Below are 19,178 nucleotides of genomic sequence, written 5' to 3' on the forward strand. Positions count from 1 at the left end.
CAGTGCCTACAAGTAGCGTGAATTGTAAAATCTAGCAAACAAAAACATTGTTATTGTTTATATAGACTCATCCGAAGAACAGAGTCCGATGTGATTATACAAAGAGAAGAGGATAAATACATAATCTCGTTATTCAAAATAAGACCTAGAGCTAGGTGTTTAAATTTTTCAGTTTCACATATTGTTTCGTTTCGAACGAAATGTACAATGTCCTGAGAATAAGCAGTCTAGCACATAGGTCTTTGTTCTACGGATGAGTCGAAATTTTGCAATAATAAAGAACAGTGGTGGCCTAGCTTCTCAATTAAGAAGTTCATTGAGATCCCTGTTGCGGCATGTACCTGTGATTATAATTTGTCTGTTACGTAAATTTTTTTCTTAAATGACATAACCATTCGCTGACGGCAAAAGCAAGCGCCGTCATGAAACTTGCACGTCGAAGAGGGTTCACAACCCTTGGAAGATGTATGAAGACTGCTTGTCTACATACAAAGAAGTCAAGTAAAACAAAATTACAATTGTTACAAAAGAAACTCATCGACACTGTGAAATTCATAATCCAAGAAAAGGAGTTTTAGTCGGGTATGAAATGTTTCGTCGTTTGTAACACTTTTCCGGTCTGTGGGTAGATGTTCGTAGAATGGGAGACTCATTTTTTCGTTGCGAGTTCTGGCATGGTGGGCAACGGATTTAGTTTTCCCGCGTTCGACGCTCGGCTATGGCATCAACAATTTCCTTAGAGGAAGTGGGACAAATAATGTGTTGGCGATGATTATGACCTACTTACTTGATACTGTAGGCTGGTTCGTCCGTCCCTGTTGGTACTAAAATCTTTATAGACTTGTATTGATTATCTGATACCACAACGTCTGACGTTGTGGTATCGGACTATATGGTATAGGACTGATCCTACAATTAACAATATTCTCAGTACACATCACCCACGTGTCAAAAATGATATCTTACAATAAAGCAATTATTTATTTTGCTTCAACGACGTAGGAATACATCCTGAGAAAATCTGCCTTGAAAGTTTTACAGAAGGTGCGTAGTCATTAACATGCATCGAGCCAATATGGTGTAGGATCGATGACAATGACATAGTAAAGTGGTCTGTTAGTTGATTGATAAGTTATCAAGGAGTTTTTATGAAATTTCAACTTTCCATAAGGGGACGAAATTGGCATTTTAACACAAAAGTGATATGAGAATGACGGCTCAGTCTCCCTTGTTCAAGGGAGACCCGGGAAGAATTTTCCGGGAAGAAGTGTCTCCCCAGGAGAGAAGGATCGAAACTAGTTACGTGCAAGGAAGGATAACTCCTTCATCGCAACCGATTACGAAACTATTATTGCATAGATTTTGATTAAATCAGCCCCAATTGTACCAACAATTGTACGTGGTCCGGAGGGCTTTGGAGGCGTCTTCTAAATGGATAGTTTTCATGGGCACAGGTAGGTCTATGTTGTAAAATTCAGATATTTTGTGCACGACTGTAGTTTTTCTGCCGTATAACTAATCTGTCGAGTGCAAGAATCTGCTCAATCTCCGAGTCTGACGAATAGCAAATACGCCGAATTCGGATTTTTGTCCTATACCGAATAAGGCTCTACTTCGCTTGCCATAATAGCCTTCGACATCCGTGATTCTACCAACAAAATCTTTGGACTAACCGTTTGACTGAGAATGCCCGACAGAATCTCATTTTATTTGATAACAAATTCTTCGCTGTAGAGGAATTTCTTACGAAGTAATTGCATTGTCTTTGTAGGACGTAGCCGTATTTCCCAAATACATTTCAGTTTCAAAATGTGTTTTATACTATTTACGTTGTTTTATATTCACTAATATTGTTTATTTAGTAACGAAACATTTGATACTGTAATATTGCGACTATGGTTATACTTTATTATATAAAGCATGATTTATTAGAACCCATGCAATCGTTGCATGTGCTCTAAAGTCAAGTGTTGCCTTGTGGCCTAACTACGAGATTTTAACACCTAGTTTATGTAATGATTGCAAACAATATTTTTTCTACGCATAAGTAAAATAGTGAAACACTTAGAATAATAACGCATAGATTGATAGTTTCATATCAAACGTACTGTCACAAGTGAGGCAAAAATCAAATTCATGTAGGCTAGTTTTAGTAGTAGGTTAATTTTCGGATTTAGTGAATATTTATATAAAAATACAAGTTGAAACGCGTTACTTCCTTGTGGAATGTGCTGTTAGTATATATTTTATGTTTGTCTGACATATTTTTACACTCATTTACCGCACATTTCGTCATTTTTAGCTAAAGTTCTTGAGCTGTTCGCGGTGCAAGTTGACCTTGAGCACTGAAGGCCCGCCCGCTCGTGTAGGCCCTTTGGGAGCGCTTCAATTTGCCTCACTTAGCGTGTGCGGACTAGGTTTCTATGCGTTATTATTCTAAGATGAAGCACTTATTTGTTATTAATTCATGACAAGAAACTCAAACGGCAACCAAACAAATGCTACAAAACAAAAACCAAAGAGATAGAATACACAACTATAATATTTTTTCACCTCAGTAGCTCGGAGATGCTTTCTTTCTCCTTAGAAATCTGCGGGCTAAAGCGATTTTTGCACGCTAGCGTGGAAAAGGTTTTTGAAATTCGAACTTGACGATGAAGCGTGGTGCGCCAACTTTTCTATCGATGAATAAAAAGATGATGGCACGTTCAATTAAGCGATTTGTCGAGCATTACTTCCTTTAAGTAACATAAATACGTTGGTATTTTTTATTCTTATTATTGTTGACATTAAATTGACAATGATAACTGTGTTTATTAAATTATTTTAATTCGTCGAAGAACTAAAATAATTTCAATAACAACTTAATCACACAAAATAAAAGTACAAGCAAGAATAAAAATTGATGAGGCGTAAATTCAGAACGCGTCTGAAGATAAACTTATTCTTTTCATTATAAAAGGTTTTACAGTACAACTGTTTTTCTTTCATCTACCATTTCCCTCGCTACACTCAGGTATATAAATTTGAACCTTCTTGCTTCCTTCGTTTGCTCAGGTTTCAATACAAGCACTGGCGGCAAACAACAACTTTGCAGCTTTGCATAACAAATAACTATTTTTCAGTTCAGTAACGAGTACCATATACGATACAATTTTGATTCAGAACTAAAAAGAGCGCCTTCATATGGTTATGAAACTATAACTGACAGAAGGAGTAGAAAAAAACACATTTATTGTTTTACTATTGTTCCAAAAATCGTATTTTTTTTACTGCATTTTTTCTATATTCCCTAAGATATAGAATAATGTAAAAATTAAATCTGTGGAGAATGTTCACATCCCAACCCTATTTAAAGGTTAATAGGTCTGAAGGCAATGGTTGCAGCGAAAAATGGTTGACGGGAAACGTCGAGGGCTTTCTGCGCCTCTCGAAAATTATGCCCGATCTGTATTTGAGCACGTTCGTTTCACCGCTCAAGCGTCGGTCAGTAATTAACAAAAAACACTGTATTACTCATTGCCACCCATTATTGAGTCTCTCTCAACCACATGGATATAATTTTATAATATTTTTGAAAATGTGTAGGATGTTTGGTATATGTATAACGTGACCTCTATTTTTTCTCTCAGAGCGGGGCGCCTGTTAATTTATTATTGTTTTAAACTTAGAATAATAACACATAGAAACCTAGTCCGCACACGCTATGTGAGGCAAATTGAAGCGTGAACAGCTCAAGAATTTTAGCTAAAACTGACGAAATGTGCGGTAAATGAGTGTAACAATACGTCAGACAAAACATAAAATAGATACTAACATCACATTCCACAAGGAAGTAACGCGTTCTCAATTCGACTGTATGTTCTTTTTTTTCTTTTTTTTTGTATAAATGTTACGCGATAACTCCAGTATTTGTGAACCGATTTTCATGATTCTTTTTTTGTTGAAAAGGAGGTACTTCCATAGTGGTCCCATTTCATTTTGAAGAAAATCATCCACCTCGAAGGGTGGCTGTTCACACATGAAGATTCACTTTTAAATAGCGCCTAACTTTAATTTAGGAGCAATTACTTTATTGGTTGATTTTGCTATTTCTTCCATTCAAGGCGTTTTTCTCTCAATATACTTTGAGTAGTGTCGTAGTGAGAACCTATTTTTATTATCTCCAGCGTCAAGTCCTGTATAGTGGCGAACTAGGGGATATTTCAATAAAACTTAGCAAATAGACGTAATTCCACGTACTTTTGAGGTCGGTTTTTTTAGTACTCTGTACTGAGATATAAATATGAGATATAAATATTCACTAAAACCGAAAATTAGCCTACTACTAAAACTAGCCTACATGAATTTGATTTTGCCTCACTTGTGACAGTTCGTTTGATATGAAACTATCATGCGTTATACTATCATTCTATGCGTTATTATTCTAAGGTTTTAAAAATATAACACATGTTCATGATAGTTTTAAATTTAAAAAAGAAGTAAAAGTGAATAATGGTGAAAAATTAATAAAAGAGAACTAATTTTGTGTAATCTGATGGGTTACCTTTAGATATATTTCGCTTTCGCGCCATTTTTTCAAATTTATTATCACGTACGTCCTGTTTTGAAAAGCGGGACTATTTAAGCATTTTGGAGACAGCGGGAGACGAAGCCTAAAAGTGGGACTGTCCCGCTCAAAGCGGACGGAGCGAGACTACATCTCGGTACCAATGACGGACGCTTTCTTTATTACACATTAAAAGTTGCAATGACAACAACAACAGTAACATATTTAAAGCTGATGCACAACAGGCGGCTTCGTTGCTTAGAAGCCTCGTACGTTAAGCTTAGAATTTTGGGAAGCCTGGTGGTCTTGTGGTATGAACAAGAGATTAGGTTCCAGGTTCGAATCACAGTAGAATTAAAATGAAAAACCAACTTTTTAAATTGATTCTGGGTGTTCTGAGTAGTGGCTCCGGACTCCGTAGTTCACTTAGAAGGAAATTCCCTACTTTGGAACCAAAAAAGTAATGGGTGTGATTATCTGACACATTATTAATATTGTAGTCTTCTTAACCACAGAGATAATGAGACCTGCAAAAAAATATGATTGTAGACCGTATTGTGTTTGTTGTAGGTCGCTACCGAAACTCTGCAGCCAAGAAGAGGAGCAAGGTCGCCCGCCACAGGGAGGCGTTATAACGTTCGAGCCTATTCAACACGACCACGATTTCTGCGAAAGGGTTGTGATAAATGTAAGTAAATAATTTCTTTAAGACCTATTGTCTAAATCGGCCCCGCTTGAGGCATGAGGCCGCTATCTGCCCAAGAGCTTTTAGCTCGCCGTTTGGTGCGTGTGCAGTCTAGAACATTTACAGAGCCTTTACATTGAATACGTGCAGGCAAACTCGGCCGTAATGTGCTGACTTACGCCCACGGGCTTTTTCATGGTGGTAATGCATTTAAAAAAAAAATTGCACCGTACATCCCTTATACATTAAGCAAGATAGATAAGCAAGAGATAAGCAAGAGAGAAGCTTTAAATGCTCGAAAATTCGGAATAATTGCATATAAGCTTGAAGTATAGTAAAAAAACTAAACATTTGCTAAATTAATTTTATTAATTCAAATTCTGCAGCATTCCAAGTATTTCCTAGTATAATTTATTTTATATCTTTACCATCATAGTTCTAGGCAAAAGCCTTTTACAACATTTCAGTTCGAGTTGTATTATTTAAGGAAGAATAGCTGGCCATCTGTCTAAATTAAAAAAAACAAAAGCCTGCAATTTGCAAAATCCTTAATTGTTGTTTCACAACAAAAGATTTTGATTCATACAAGAAATAAATTATCATTATATTTATTTTCTCACATATGTGATGAAAAACGTTGTATGTAGCACGGGCGGTAAAAAGTTCCAAAGTTCCAAAGACTCTCTTTTGTAATATCTTATTGACCGTCGTATTGTTTCACTCAGCGACGAATTACTTATGGCTGCCGAAACGACACTTCGGCAGATAATCGAGACCTTTACAGCACACAACACTCACTAGTGTGATTTCGATTTTGAATTTATTATTCTTTATCTAACAGAAAATGTTACACACAAACATTCCCTCTTAGTACCTACCTACTGTTATTTAGACTACAAGGTTATCAAATAAAGATACCTAAGGGACGATAGATCCCACATCAAAGTCGAGCAAGCAAGTCTGTACATACTTTTCTTGGAACAACTTAGTACACTTTTCAGTACCCATATCTGTATTACGGACTGCGCTATAAGGGAGTCACCAAACTTCTTAACGCGGAATGGTCTTGATGCGACCGTGTTTGACCACACTTGTCGCATTAAGGCGATTCCCCGTTGACGCGGTCGTTCGCGCGACGTCGCGCTAATTGTTTCTAAACCAGGATTAGCTGTCGTCGGCATGCGTACGGACGCGATCGGAAATTCGCAGGAAGCAGATTCGTTGCCGACCTGTGACGAGCTCTTACGTTCAGACCGGCTCAATCCGATTCTGCGTTAATAAGTGTGGTAAATTCCCTAAGGATGAAATTTCTGTTAATAAGAGAATTCAATGTATTTTATTGAACCCCTGAAGTACAAAACTCTATCTTATGTAATTTAGAATTTAAAAATATCTACTACCAAACTTTTTTCAATTTTGTTTCTCCCTTACTGAGCACCAGTCATTAAAAATTTAAGGCGCCTTTACTCCTGAAACTTTGAATTTAGTTAAAGTTTAATCTGTAAAGAAAGGAAAAATTAAAAAGCCAAGGTACATTTTTTACAAACTTTACTAGATTCTTTGCAACCAATTCGGTGGCGTCCGCTGTGTCCGTCTGTCGATTTTACATCTCAGTATTGAGATATTAAGCTTTCTCTTACTTCGCATCTAAAATAAATGCGAGTAGCCTAAATAAATTTGTAGAATTTTATGAAATTCTGTAGTTAAACAAATACAAACAGTTTTCGAAAGTAAAAGTGTGAAGTAAACTCCTCAACCCGTAGTAGTCCACAGTCGTGGGCCTAACATGATCATCCATAGCCTGATTTCACCCAATGTTAATCCTCGGCCACCAATCGTCGACGTCTTGCTCCACCTGTCATCACCTTGCCTTTTCCTTGCGGGTTCCAACATCCTGGACTTTCGTCCGTCGTCGGATCTCAACGTTCGGAACTCGGTCTACAAGGCTGATGCCGAGCATGACGCTCTCCATGGCCCTCTGTGTACTTCTCAACCTGTATACCGTCTCGAGTGTGAGTGTCCATGTCTCGGTACCATACGTCATGGTGAACGAACACATTGATTAAACAAGCGGGCCTTCAGACACTGTTGAACCTTGTCTGGTTTAAGGATGTCATGTGACTTGCCAAACCAACACACCCCAGCTGGATTCTTTTTGAGATCTCCTTAGGCTGATGCTCTTTGCCAAAGCATAGAACATGTCGGGGATAGACGTATCGATCGCCTCTCATTTTCCACCGTGACACTGGCTTATACTAGGAAGTATATAACTCAATACACGCAAACTCCAATGCACGTTCGAAACTATATTATCTACAGTAACATCGACTGAAGCGTGACGATCCCCGACCAAATACGATTTGATTCAGATGCACTCACACATCACGTTCACGTGCACACATTTCCATCAGGCATTAATTTGGTTCTGATTAAAACGACCTTTGTTCCAATGTCAAAATCGTTACTAATTCAGAATTTGCTAGAAACATTGCGTTTTCCTGCTGAAACTGTCAGTTGTGACCCTTTTGTTGCCACAGCTAGCATTACACATACTTAGTGTCCATGTTTATGGAATAATCTTTCTTTTAATTTAATTAAATTTTTGTTTTGTTTATAATTTTTAGTTTTGTAATTTATTTGCCTCTTACGTTAGAATTGTTTGATTCTGTGTTTTTTTCTTTTGTGGTGTCATTATTTGTAGGTAGTCAAATAAATGCGTTTAGTTTATTTCAATGTAAAACAAATAAAAGCCATAATGTTCCATGCTGCACACACACATCTATGTTACGTAGTACCACAAATAGTACGAAACCTCTATTTCCTATACGATGCTACGTCTGCACAACACTTGACATTGAAACATAAAACACAGTCGCGGCTTTGATACCTGAGACTTAATTAGTGCTGCAGTGAATAATTACTTTAATTACTGTGGCGTTCAAGGCTTCTACGTAAAAGGGTTAATTACACGTACCACCAATCGCTGTTTCGAAGAGGTTATAGAAATTGAATTGAAAATGTCTCTTACGGGGTTAAGAAAATTTGTGTCAAACGAGAATGAACTTAGAGTCAATGATTTTATCGTAATATTATGATCTGCTGATCTTTTTCCTTAATTTTGAACTGGGTTCTATTTTTCATCGCCAAATGTTACATGTGCGAGTAAAACCTCAACAATTAATTAATTCGGATTTAATGTAGCACGCGTACTTACAGAGCGTGCAAGGAAAAAGGAAGAGAGTGGGAAGTCGTGGGCGAGGGAGAAATCAATATCCTGTCAAATAAAACAAATAATAAAATAGCACTTCTTGACATTCCTGTCCTATCGGAGGTTGGGCATCCTGACTTCAAGGTAACTGAAGGCAATCCTGACTTTAGAGACAGCCACTCTGGAGAATGAGATGCTACTGCAGCCGAACCATTATCTCAATTTCTATCTTCATCATTCGTCCGATCTTGCCCTGTATGATAAGCTGGACTAATTTGTATGACTTCAACATTTGTAACCCGATCATGCCATAGGATTCCCTATGTACGGTGGTAAACCCACATCTCAAAGGTCTCCAGCTTCTTTGTCGACGGCCTGTGCGACGGCCCAAGTTACTATGCTATATAATAGAAATGAGAAGGATATAAAGGATTTAAGCGGAGACTCAGATTCTTATCACACAGCACGTGTTTGTTGAAATTATTAGATTTTTTTAGCGAATTTTTTATAACACCAAGTGACGAGACGAACAAGTCGCGCGTCTGGTGCTAAGTGACAGGCCTGTCCATGACCGCGCCACCTTCAGTGCCACTGAAGGCTTTAAATCACATATAGATTTGACGGCTACTGCCGCCTCGAAACATAAAATTGACAAGTCCCATGTGCCTGTAATTTCACCAATACCCTTACGGCAGAAATAAATATATAGTGACAGAACTTCGCTAGACAAACTCTTTCGCAAGGAGCTCTTCTGCTACTAAAACTTCTCATCTCTCATCTGTGATTTAATGAAATCCCTAAGGGTTCAACCCTTTTTCTGTAGAGAGACATGTGGCATTAGCGCTACTCTATTCAAGTTAGGCAGTTTGCAATAGAACTGGAGTAGTGAACGTAGCATTAGCGATTGAGGTCAAATCTCTGATTTGATCATTTCTCCGGGACATCGAGCATATAACCTGGTTATGCTCGACGCTCCGGGACATTCAGGCAGGTAGTCTTGTGTGCAAATCGAATACGGTACTCAACGAGGTCAAGACCACGACCCCTTTAGGAATGGAATGTTTCGTAAGCTGATCCTAGCGTAACTGCGCGGGTTTTTTGCAGAATGTGGGAACTTGTATGTCGATTTGGAAAAATCTTTATATTTCAGCGTATACGTAGAAGGAATCTAAGTAGAAATTAGACTGAAATATTGTTAATAAGGATTATTATATGCCAGCGCCCAGTTAACAAGAAAATATCCTTTCACACGGGACTGTACTGAGTATATTCGAAGCATGTGAGTTTAAATTCAGTTCTCTTGAGACAAAGTCAAAGTCAAAGTCAAAGATTATTTATTCCATAGGTAAAATAAATTTACACTTGAAAACGTCACATTTAAGCTACTGCTCGTTCACTACGCTGACCTCCCTGAGAAGAACGAGCAAGAAACTCTAGGGATTGCTCTTTTCAAATAAACTTAAATGCTATGGAATACATTTTGAATCAAATTTGTGTGGATTCTGGAGCCATGTCGTCTTTCCATACATCTTTATCTAACACGTAGTCTTCAATTTTGTAATATGATTTTTCGATCAAAATATTTTTAATGTAGTTTTTAAACTTAGGAAATGATAAACTTAATATATGCTCCGGAATCTTATTGTAAAAACGTATACAGTTCCCCATAAAAGAGTTGTTTACCTTGGTTAAACGAAATCGTGGTACCATGAGTTTGGACTTAGCTCTAAGGTTAAGGTTAGCTATTATGGATATCTTCTTTCTTATTGAAATTATGTATATTTTTACGGGCATATGAAATATTTGAGTAAATGTACTGTGATGCCACAGTCATGATACCAGTCTCCTTAAACTTTTCTCTGAGAGATACCCGAGAGCCTAGACGGTACACAGAACGAATCGCTCGTTTTTGCAATACAAATATGGTTTGAATATCTGCCGCTTTACCCCACATGAGAATCCCGTAGGACATTATACTATGGAAGTAACTAAAGTAAACTAGTCTAGCAGTACTAACATCGGTAAGCTCACGTATTCTGCGGACTGCGTATGCAGCGGAGCTTAATCTGCTGGCCAGGGACGATATACGTGGAAACCACTGAAGTTTACTATCTAAGGTCACTCCCAAGAAGACTGCTTTATTAACAAGGTCTAACTTTTCTCCGTTTATTTCTATGCTTGGACTAGTCGATTTTACGTTAGGTAATTCACTAAGGTTTAAATCATTTCCTCAGATTAGATCCATGACTAGCAGCAGCACATTTCAAGCAGCAAGATCTAAAGGGCACTGCCACTGCGCCCGTCACCCTGAGACATAAGTCGACAAGTCCCATGTGCCTGTAATTTCACCAGCACCCTTACTCTTCAAACCGGAACGCAGTAATAAAAGTAATATTACTGCTTGGAGACAGAAATAGGTAAGGTGGCAGTACTTCCCTGGACGAACTCTTTCACATGGACATCTACTGCTACCTCTATGAGTTGACAAGACAGCGAAAGTAAAACTGATGTTTTAAACTTAATTGTGGTCCTCCGTTTGTACTAGATACTAAGAGACCACGGATTCATCGAATTCAAATGGAATATTGGAAATCATCCAAATAATATTACTGTTGCACTTGGTTTCTTACGTTTGTTTGTATTGAGATTATTCCTGGGGTTGTTGTATTGAATTATTTGTTGTTAGCCACACTTGTTACGTACCCTGTACATTTTCACTTAACTTATATTATTATTATCTAGTTCGAAATCTCAAAGGTTACCTATACAACTTTTAAATTTAAACATTAAAAATATAATAATAATAAGACCTTTAAAATTCTTGAATGACGCTTTAAGTGCAAAGAATCATTTATATCATAGGTAAAATAAATTTACACTTGAAAATGTCACATTTAACCTACTGCTAGTTCACTACGCTGACTTCCCTGACAAAAACGTACAAGAAAATCTAGGGATTGCTCTTTTCAAATAATCTTACATGCTGTGGAATACATTTTTTATCAAATTTATGTGTCACTTTAAATCAAAGATTGGTCATTTAAGGTATCGTGCTGTTCAATTGACATTACCGTCTTTTCCATGACCGCATTCAGACGCGTTAGGGCTTCTCACAAAGAGTCTGATGCCCTTACAAGAAACCTTAAAGTCTAGAGAGAACGGCAGACTCACAGTAAAAATAGATGTAAACCGTTTATAAACAAATAGTAAATCAATCCGTGCTATAAAGCTATATTTTTCATGCGATTGTATTATCTTAACGAAGCTAGATATTTATTTTGGCTTTGAGGAAACCACCGTGGCGTTGCATTGAAAAGCTTTTTTTTTTAGAACTGATTGATAAATGAGTGCTTATTGGAATCGTGTAAAGTCGAGTTTTGAGTGCACACAAGGAAAGAAAGACCAGGTCAACGCACTAGGAATGAATTATATGTATATGTTAACGGCAATGTGTGTATACACAGTCAGGCATTATATAGAATACCTAGGTATTTTACCGGATAAAAAAGACAAAAAAATCAAATTAATCATTTTTATTTGTGTTTTCGAGCTTGATCAAGCTTCTGTGGGTCTAGGTTAGGTTAGGGTATTAAAAAGCTGAACGGAATTTGTTTGCGTTTCCGAGATGAATCGAAAATTATTACGGATACAGGTTTTTGATCAAAATATGCAATGCTGTACTTAAACATTAAGCTGTTAGCTTTGTGTAGCCTGCATATTTACATATAAACCACTCTACAAATATATATTTTTTTCTCCTGTTCAATGTGAATAATTATGTTAGTATTTTCAATTATTTTTTGTGGTGGTTGAAATTTTTTTAGCATGCCTAAGCGGGCGGTGAGCCAATTGATCTACATGCTTGCCCTGCTGTGGGACGTGTAATTGGTAATGATTTTGATGTTGTATCCGTAATGAACAACTGAACTGGAAAGGGCACATAATAACGCACACACTCAACATAGCCCCGCACTAGGGAAACCCTGTGTCGCGAGTGCCATGGACACTAGAGAGAAATAAATGTAGGCCATACACATATTTCTCCCGGCCTAGGAATCGAACCCAGGACCTCTACATGGCAGTCCGGCATGGTAACCGTTCGGCCACGGAGGCAGTTACAAAGGACGAAATAAAAAATTACCATCTTATTAACAGAGTCAGACAATGACATCCAAAGTCTTCTAAGTAAATATAACGGAGACTCAAACCCGGGACACCCGATGCGGCACTCCAGTGTGCTAGCCACTTAGCCACCGATAACGCCAATTGGTAGTCTATTTGAGTTCATAAACCCTCCGCAATAAAATAACCATCTGTCAGTAGTGTTCGAATATTATCGAACTAATAATCTTTAGTGCATTTCAGCGAATACAGCGGTAAAGTAAACCAGGCGTGAAACACACGGAGTCCGGATATTGCTATGAACTGCTACATTTACCGAGTTCGATTGCGTACGCTCGTAAATGAAGTGGAGCTCGCGCGTTGCATTGACGAGGCGTTTCAGCAGATTATTTTCCATCAACACGAATTCGCCAGGGTAACCTTTGGATCCTGAAGTGGTGGCGCGAGTTCCACTTTGGCCAACCGTACATTCAAACTTTGATCTACTCCAAGCTGATATTAACAGCATTTTCGCTTGGACCCCGGACAACAGCTTGGAGATGAATGTTGAAATATATCCGGAAAAATAGTTTCATTTCCTATGTTGAAAAGTGTTCAGTGATGTCTTATTCCCGGAGAGATCCAATCCTCAATGAGCACAGCCTCAGCCTCGTACAGCGGCACGACCTTGAACCGTGTGAAGTCTGTTCGTGATTTGGAAGTAAAATTCGATTCTGAACTCAAATTTAACGATCATATTATCGATATATGTAATAGTGCTTGGAAAACTCTTGGCTTCATCAAGCGGCAATCTAAGTTTTTTGACCATCGACAGGCAATTTGTAATTTATATAGCGCCTTTGTTCGAAGTAAATTGGAAGCTACATGCGCAGTGTGGAATCCCCACAATAAACTCTATATAGCAATGTTAGAACGAATCCAGAAAACATTTTTGAGGTATTTGTATAGTAAACTTTATGGGTACTATCTTTATATGTACCCTACACCCTTTATTTTGGGCATGCTGTCGTACAGATCGCTTGAGATCAGGAGAAAACTGGCGCTACTAAAATATATTTTCAACCTAATAAGAGGATGTATAATGAACCCTTCTCTATTGGCTCAAATCCCTTTTTTTATCCGCCAATCTCACGCTACGTCCTTCGTCAGCGCAAATACCCTCTATTCAACCTTCATTTAACCCGCACAGTGACACTAAGACGGACACCATTCTTCGAAGCATTGGCCGTAATTGAATCGTTAAGCAAAACAAATGATATTGACGTGATCAGCAACACTGAATCAAAATTTCTAACATCCGCTGGTTACTATTTGGAGGCGGTCACCGCCCAAAGCTCTGTGGTCCAAATTCCGCATCCTATCTTTGGTCGGTGATCGACTCAACCTTTTTTTTGTGACTATGACTTACATGTTTAGTTATAAGTACTGTAAGTGTAAGTTGTACAAACTAAATAAATAAATAAATATTCACAGTCACCCACATAAACTATATGAAGTGTAAATACGAATCGAGAAAGAATTTCGACTCACTATACATATATTTTTTGATGTGGCTTAACGTGCAAGAAATTATTAATAAAAAAATACGTGTACTTAGAAGAAATCTATGCCAACTAAGCCACGGAATGAACCAGCGGACCATACGAATTTTTGTACATGCTTGTAGCAGATCTTTGTTTTAACTAACGACTTTTTTGTTGTAGCGCCGGAAACTAGCTTTTATGTCAAGTACAAAACTTGCTATATACGTGAAGGCTCCAACCCGCATGTGGAGGAGATTGACTGACAGTGAAATTACCCAATTGTTTATTTAAGAAAAACTTGGCGACGGTTGTCTAATACGAAAATGGTTGCTTTACAAACGTATGAACTTACCGTGCTTTGGGCTAGAGTTGCGGGCGGTGGCCTAAACCGTCTCCGTACAGGAGGCTTGTGCCCAGCAGGGGGCCGTATAATGGGTGATGATGATGGCGATGATGTTTTTATAAAAATAATCAGACAATCTTTTAAGGAGATAACTATATATAATGTTATATATCTACTAGTAATACAACAGACCTCTGTATCTGCTTCCACAACTGCGGAAGTTCAGCTTACTTTTTAACATCTGTTTCCGCTTCCGCAATTTTTGTAACGGAACTTTAATCGGAAGTTTACAACGTTCATAATGGATGTGGAGTGCGCGCGGATTGCTTGGTGCTGGGTCACGCGTTTTTAACAATTAATAAACTTTAATAAATTGCTATTATGAAACCACAAACAAGTCCTACTATCGAACAATCCCAAGTGGAACTATTTTGTTGATATCTTTATAGAACTTATTTAAACTTCCGCTTCCGCATCCGCTTCACATTTGGATTCCGCTTCTGTTTCCGTTATGAGACTACCGTTGCCATCACTATTATATACTAACTAATCCCACCAAAATCATACATAGAAAAGGAACACCGTGTGACAACCGTCAAAATCGCCGATAAAAAAAATTGAAGCTGGTGCCACATTTAGTTAACGTTCCTTGACAATAACCTACATGAATATACCAATTTACCTAGTATATTTTATCTTCATTATCCAGTTTTGTTATATACGGATATTCACAAAGTGGTAAATATTCCGAGAGGAATTGTCTTCGTCTTTTTATTAATCGGCATGGGTCCGATAAAACCTTTTATTGGTAATATAATCTAAGTACAGAGTACTAAAGAAACCGACCTCAAAAGTTTTATTGAAATCGGTTACCGGAAAGTGCGCAAACCCGGATTCTCCTAGTTCGCTACTATCCAGAACTTGACATAGGAGATAATAAAAATCGGTTCTCACTACTCAAAGTATATTGAGAGAGAAAAACGCCTTGAATTGGAGAATAGCAAAATCAATCATTAAAATAATTGCTCATTATACTAAAATTTAGGCGCTATTTATAAAAATGAATCTTCATGCGTGAACAGCCACCCTTAGAGGTGGATGATTTTCTTCAAAATTAAAATTAAATGGGACCACTATGGAGGTACCCTCTTTCCAACAAAAAAAAAATATGAAAATTGGTTCACACATACCGGAGTTATCGCGTAACATACATACAAAAAAATACACATTCGAATTGAGAACCTCTTCCTATTTTTGAAGTCGGTTAAAAATAGGTCACAAACGATTAAACTAATGCTATCTAACGGATGGGTCGTAGAAATAAAGTCTTCAATGTAGATCTACTTCCGACTTTTTTATTGTTCCCTTTATGTATACCCAATTACCTAACTCCATGCCAAACTCAAAGTATGTTTCTAAGTCATCAGGAGGAGTTAATTAAACAAAATTACGAGTTGCTATATCAAAAAGGTCGAAGTGACTCGTGTCCTTTACATTGACTGAAATACGCCAATCACAGGTACCTTCATACGACATTATAATTTTTTTAATAACATCTAGTGACGGGCTGAACAAGTCGTCCGCCTGTTGGTACGCTACAGGCCTGTCCTTAACACTTGCAGCTTAGAATTTATTCTAAGACTTGCAGTGCCACTCAGAACTTTAAGTCGCAAAGATCTACTACGTACTCCCACTGCACCCGTCACCCTGATACTTAAGTTGACAAGTCCCTTGTGCCTGTAATTTCACCAGCACCTTCAAAACGGGAACTCAGTAATGCTGACACTACTGCTTGGCGGCGGAAATAGGTTAGGTGGCAGTACTTCCCTGGACGAACTCTTTCACAAGGACATCTACTGCTACTATTATGATATTAGATAAACAACAACTCAATATGTGAACTACATTATTACAGAAGAAAACATCGAATTGAAAGTAGGAAATTCCACGAATAAATTACTGAAAGTGAGAGGCGAACAGGTAAATCAAACAATTTGAAAGATCGAAGTGACCTTCAACAGATTAATCGGTTTTACGTTCAACCTATAGAGCTTTTCCGTCAAATTTTATTGCGCAACGTTGACTTCGTTGAATTTCATCATGAAATTGTGATTTATATTCTTTGATATGCAAAAAACTGAAATATAATGTACTAAAACAGAATAGTTACGTACTTAAACGCAATCGCAACAATAAAATTGTTGTGCAAAGTTAGCCAACGTTACGTCCTACTTATCGATTTTTCCTGAACCTGCAAGTTCACGTGTTGGCCTGTAACTGTGTGGCCGGTGGTCAACGACTCGTATAATTAGAAAACCTGTTGATTAATCACGCAACAATATTTTGAGGAACACCTGCCTGTTTGTTAGTAAACTCTAAGGTTTACTGCTCACGATTGGATCGATCCTCCATTAGGTTGTTTTTAGTCGTATGCGACATAAGCGACGTAGGTACGCCGGGCGACTCTTTTGTAATTTCTCGAAGACCTACGTCGATTTGGTCACGTTTCACTTTACTTCAATCCACATAGTCCAACAGCCGGTCACGAATCTCTTCTAAGGACGTAAACCTTGATTGCACAATGTCGTAAACCTACTTATGTTAGGATAGGTCAGGTTAGATTAGGTGACTTCCATGTCATGTTTTGATAGATACTTTTATAACAACTTGGTCACATATAATGAAATTGTCGTTTTAACTACATCTGTTACGTTTAGTCTTTAATTGCTTGTGTACATTTATAGCAACGAGTAAAGTTAATCAATCAATTTTATACAGATGGCCAGCTATTCTTCCATAGATTTAAAATGTTATAAAAGGCAAAAACGCATATAGCTATGATGGTAAAGATATAAAATAAATAATTTCAAAATACTACATTCTAATCATGCTGCGGAATTTTAATTTATAAAATTAATGTCGCAAATAATTAGTTTTTTTTCTATACTTCAAAGCTTGTATGAAATAATTCAGATTTATTATTCAGAGTATTAAAACTTTTTGCTTAATCTTAACGTAAAAGAGAGGTAAATTACAATTCAATTTTTAAAAGTCCAATGAAATAGCCCGTGGGCGTAATTCAACACATTACAGCCGACTTTGCCTGCATGTTATGACACTGTTCACGAGCAAGTGTGATAAAAATTAATTTAAATTATTTTATATAATAATATTTATTGAAAACATTCCCTAATATTAGAATATTCTTTATCCCTCAACAATTCGTATAATTTGGTCTTAAATAATGTAATGAGTTAGTTTTTAATCTCATTTGGTACTCTGTTGTAAATTCTAACACATATGCAGTGCATATAAAATTGTTAATACGTATTATGCACAAACAATTTTGATTATATTTCTTCATATCGAGTTCTTGGGTTTTCGCGATTGTTACACATAGGAAATGAAACTATTTTTCCGGATTTAAATCCCGTATATTTGTTTACTCATACATACCGACTTTTCGGACCCTACAAAGGTCCCATGGTCACGGTTGACTGTATATTACTTCATCTTAAGTACATCAAAAAAATTGTCTGTTGGGGTTTCCGTAATTTCAAGGGTTGATGTCAATATTTTCGGTACACAAATGTAATTTTTTATGATGCTAAGTAACGGGACGAACAAGTCGTGCGCCTGTTGGTAAGCGACACGCCTGTCCATAACAGTTGCAGTGCCACTCAGAGTTTAAATCGCAAAGATCTGAGGGGCACTGCACCCATTACCCTGAGACAAAATTTGAAAAATACCATGTGCATGTAATTTCACCAGCACCCTAACCCTTCAAAACCGGAACGCAGTAATGTGTGCATTACTGCTTGGTGACAGAAATAGTTAAGGTCGTCGTACTTCCTTGAACGAACTATAAAAAAATAATCATGTTTATATTGTTTTTTACAAAAATGCTGGCCTCATAAATATATAAGGCAGGCAGGGGTAACAAACCAACATCCTTGGATATAGGTTTACATGAACCATGAGGTGTCCTACGGGCTGTTGCACGTGTATTTTTTTTTGTGCTAATAACACTTGATTGTTTACGTTCGTACCATTTCCCCAGCTAAGGTTCGAGACCACATTTAATATGACACAGCGTTGATTGTGTTCGTAGGGAATATTTAAAGGTGATTATGTGTGACCTTAAAACGAGACCATTCGCGGTTTACGTGTACATCGTAACGCCTTTGGAAAATTAATTAAAATCTTTCATAAAAGCTCGTAGCTTGACGTGTGCGCATGTTAGCGGTTGCAATAGGTACGCGCACCTCGCCCTTGGAGAACGTACAATAAAAAGTATTTTTGGACCGGTCCATTGCCAACCGCAGAGTAACATCCGCGGCGGCGAAAGAAATATCGTGTGAAACTTGCGTGGAACTGTATTGGACCCGCAAATCGTAAAGTTAATTTATACCCTTCACAGTTCTTGGCGCTCGTAAATATCGCATCGATTATCTTTTCAGCTGCTGTCGTGGCGATATTTACGTTTGTTTTGCTTTTCAGTAGTGTTTTACTAACCTCGTGAACTTGCACGCAGACAGAGTATAAAACGAATAGGTAATGTAACCTTCTTGGCAATGTTCGCATCGTTGTTTCTACGAACATCCGCAGTGTCAATGATCTCACTCTACAGTTTAGTTTCTCGTTATTATTTCATATATTCATAAAATGACTTCGCTATTGTCTTCCAGTTAGCGAGTACTAGGCTATGTATATCCGCACATGGGCTTCGGGACGATAATTTGATTTTG

At 37.6% G+C, this 19,178-nt stretch overlaps 1 protein-coding gene across 8 annotated transcripts in view; it reads left to right on the top strand.

Annotated features, from left to right (window-relative positions):
• The window catches only part of LOC113239192 (potassium voltage-gated channel protein Shaker-like), a 334,118-nt gene that overhangs the window by 296,613 nt on the left and 18,327 nt on the right, over positions 1–19,178 (top strand). For all 8 annotated transcript variants that reach the window (XR_003311169.1, XR_003311170.1, XM_026476070.1 and 5 more), the window contains exon 2: positions 5,120–5,237. Coding sequence is in view for 6 of the 8 variants with exons in the window: in XM_026476070.1 (XP_026331855.1) it covers positions 5,120–5,237 (118 nt within the window). In the remaining 2 variants the exon portion in view is untranslated. The remainder of the gene's footprint in view (positions 1–5,119; positions 5,238–19,178) is intronic.

The sequence above is a fragment of the Hyposmocoma kahamanoa genome, unplaced genomic scaffold, assembly GCF_003589595.1.
Source record: "Hyposmocoma kahamanoa isolate Upper Pololo Valley unplaced genomic scaffold, ASM358959v1 99702, whole genome shotgun sequence".
In the NCBI taxonomy this organism is placed as follows: Eukaryota; Metazoa; Arthropoda; class Insecta; order Lepidoptera; family Cosmopterigidae; genus Hyposmocoma; species Hyposmocoma kahamanoa.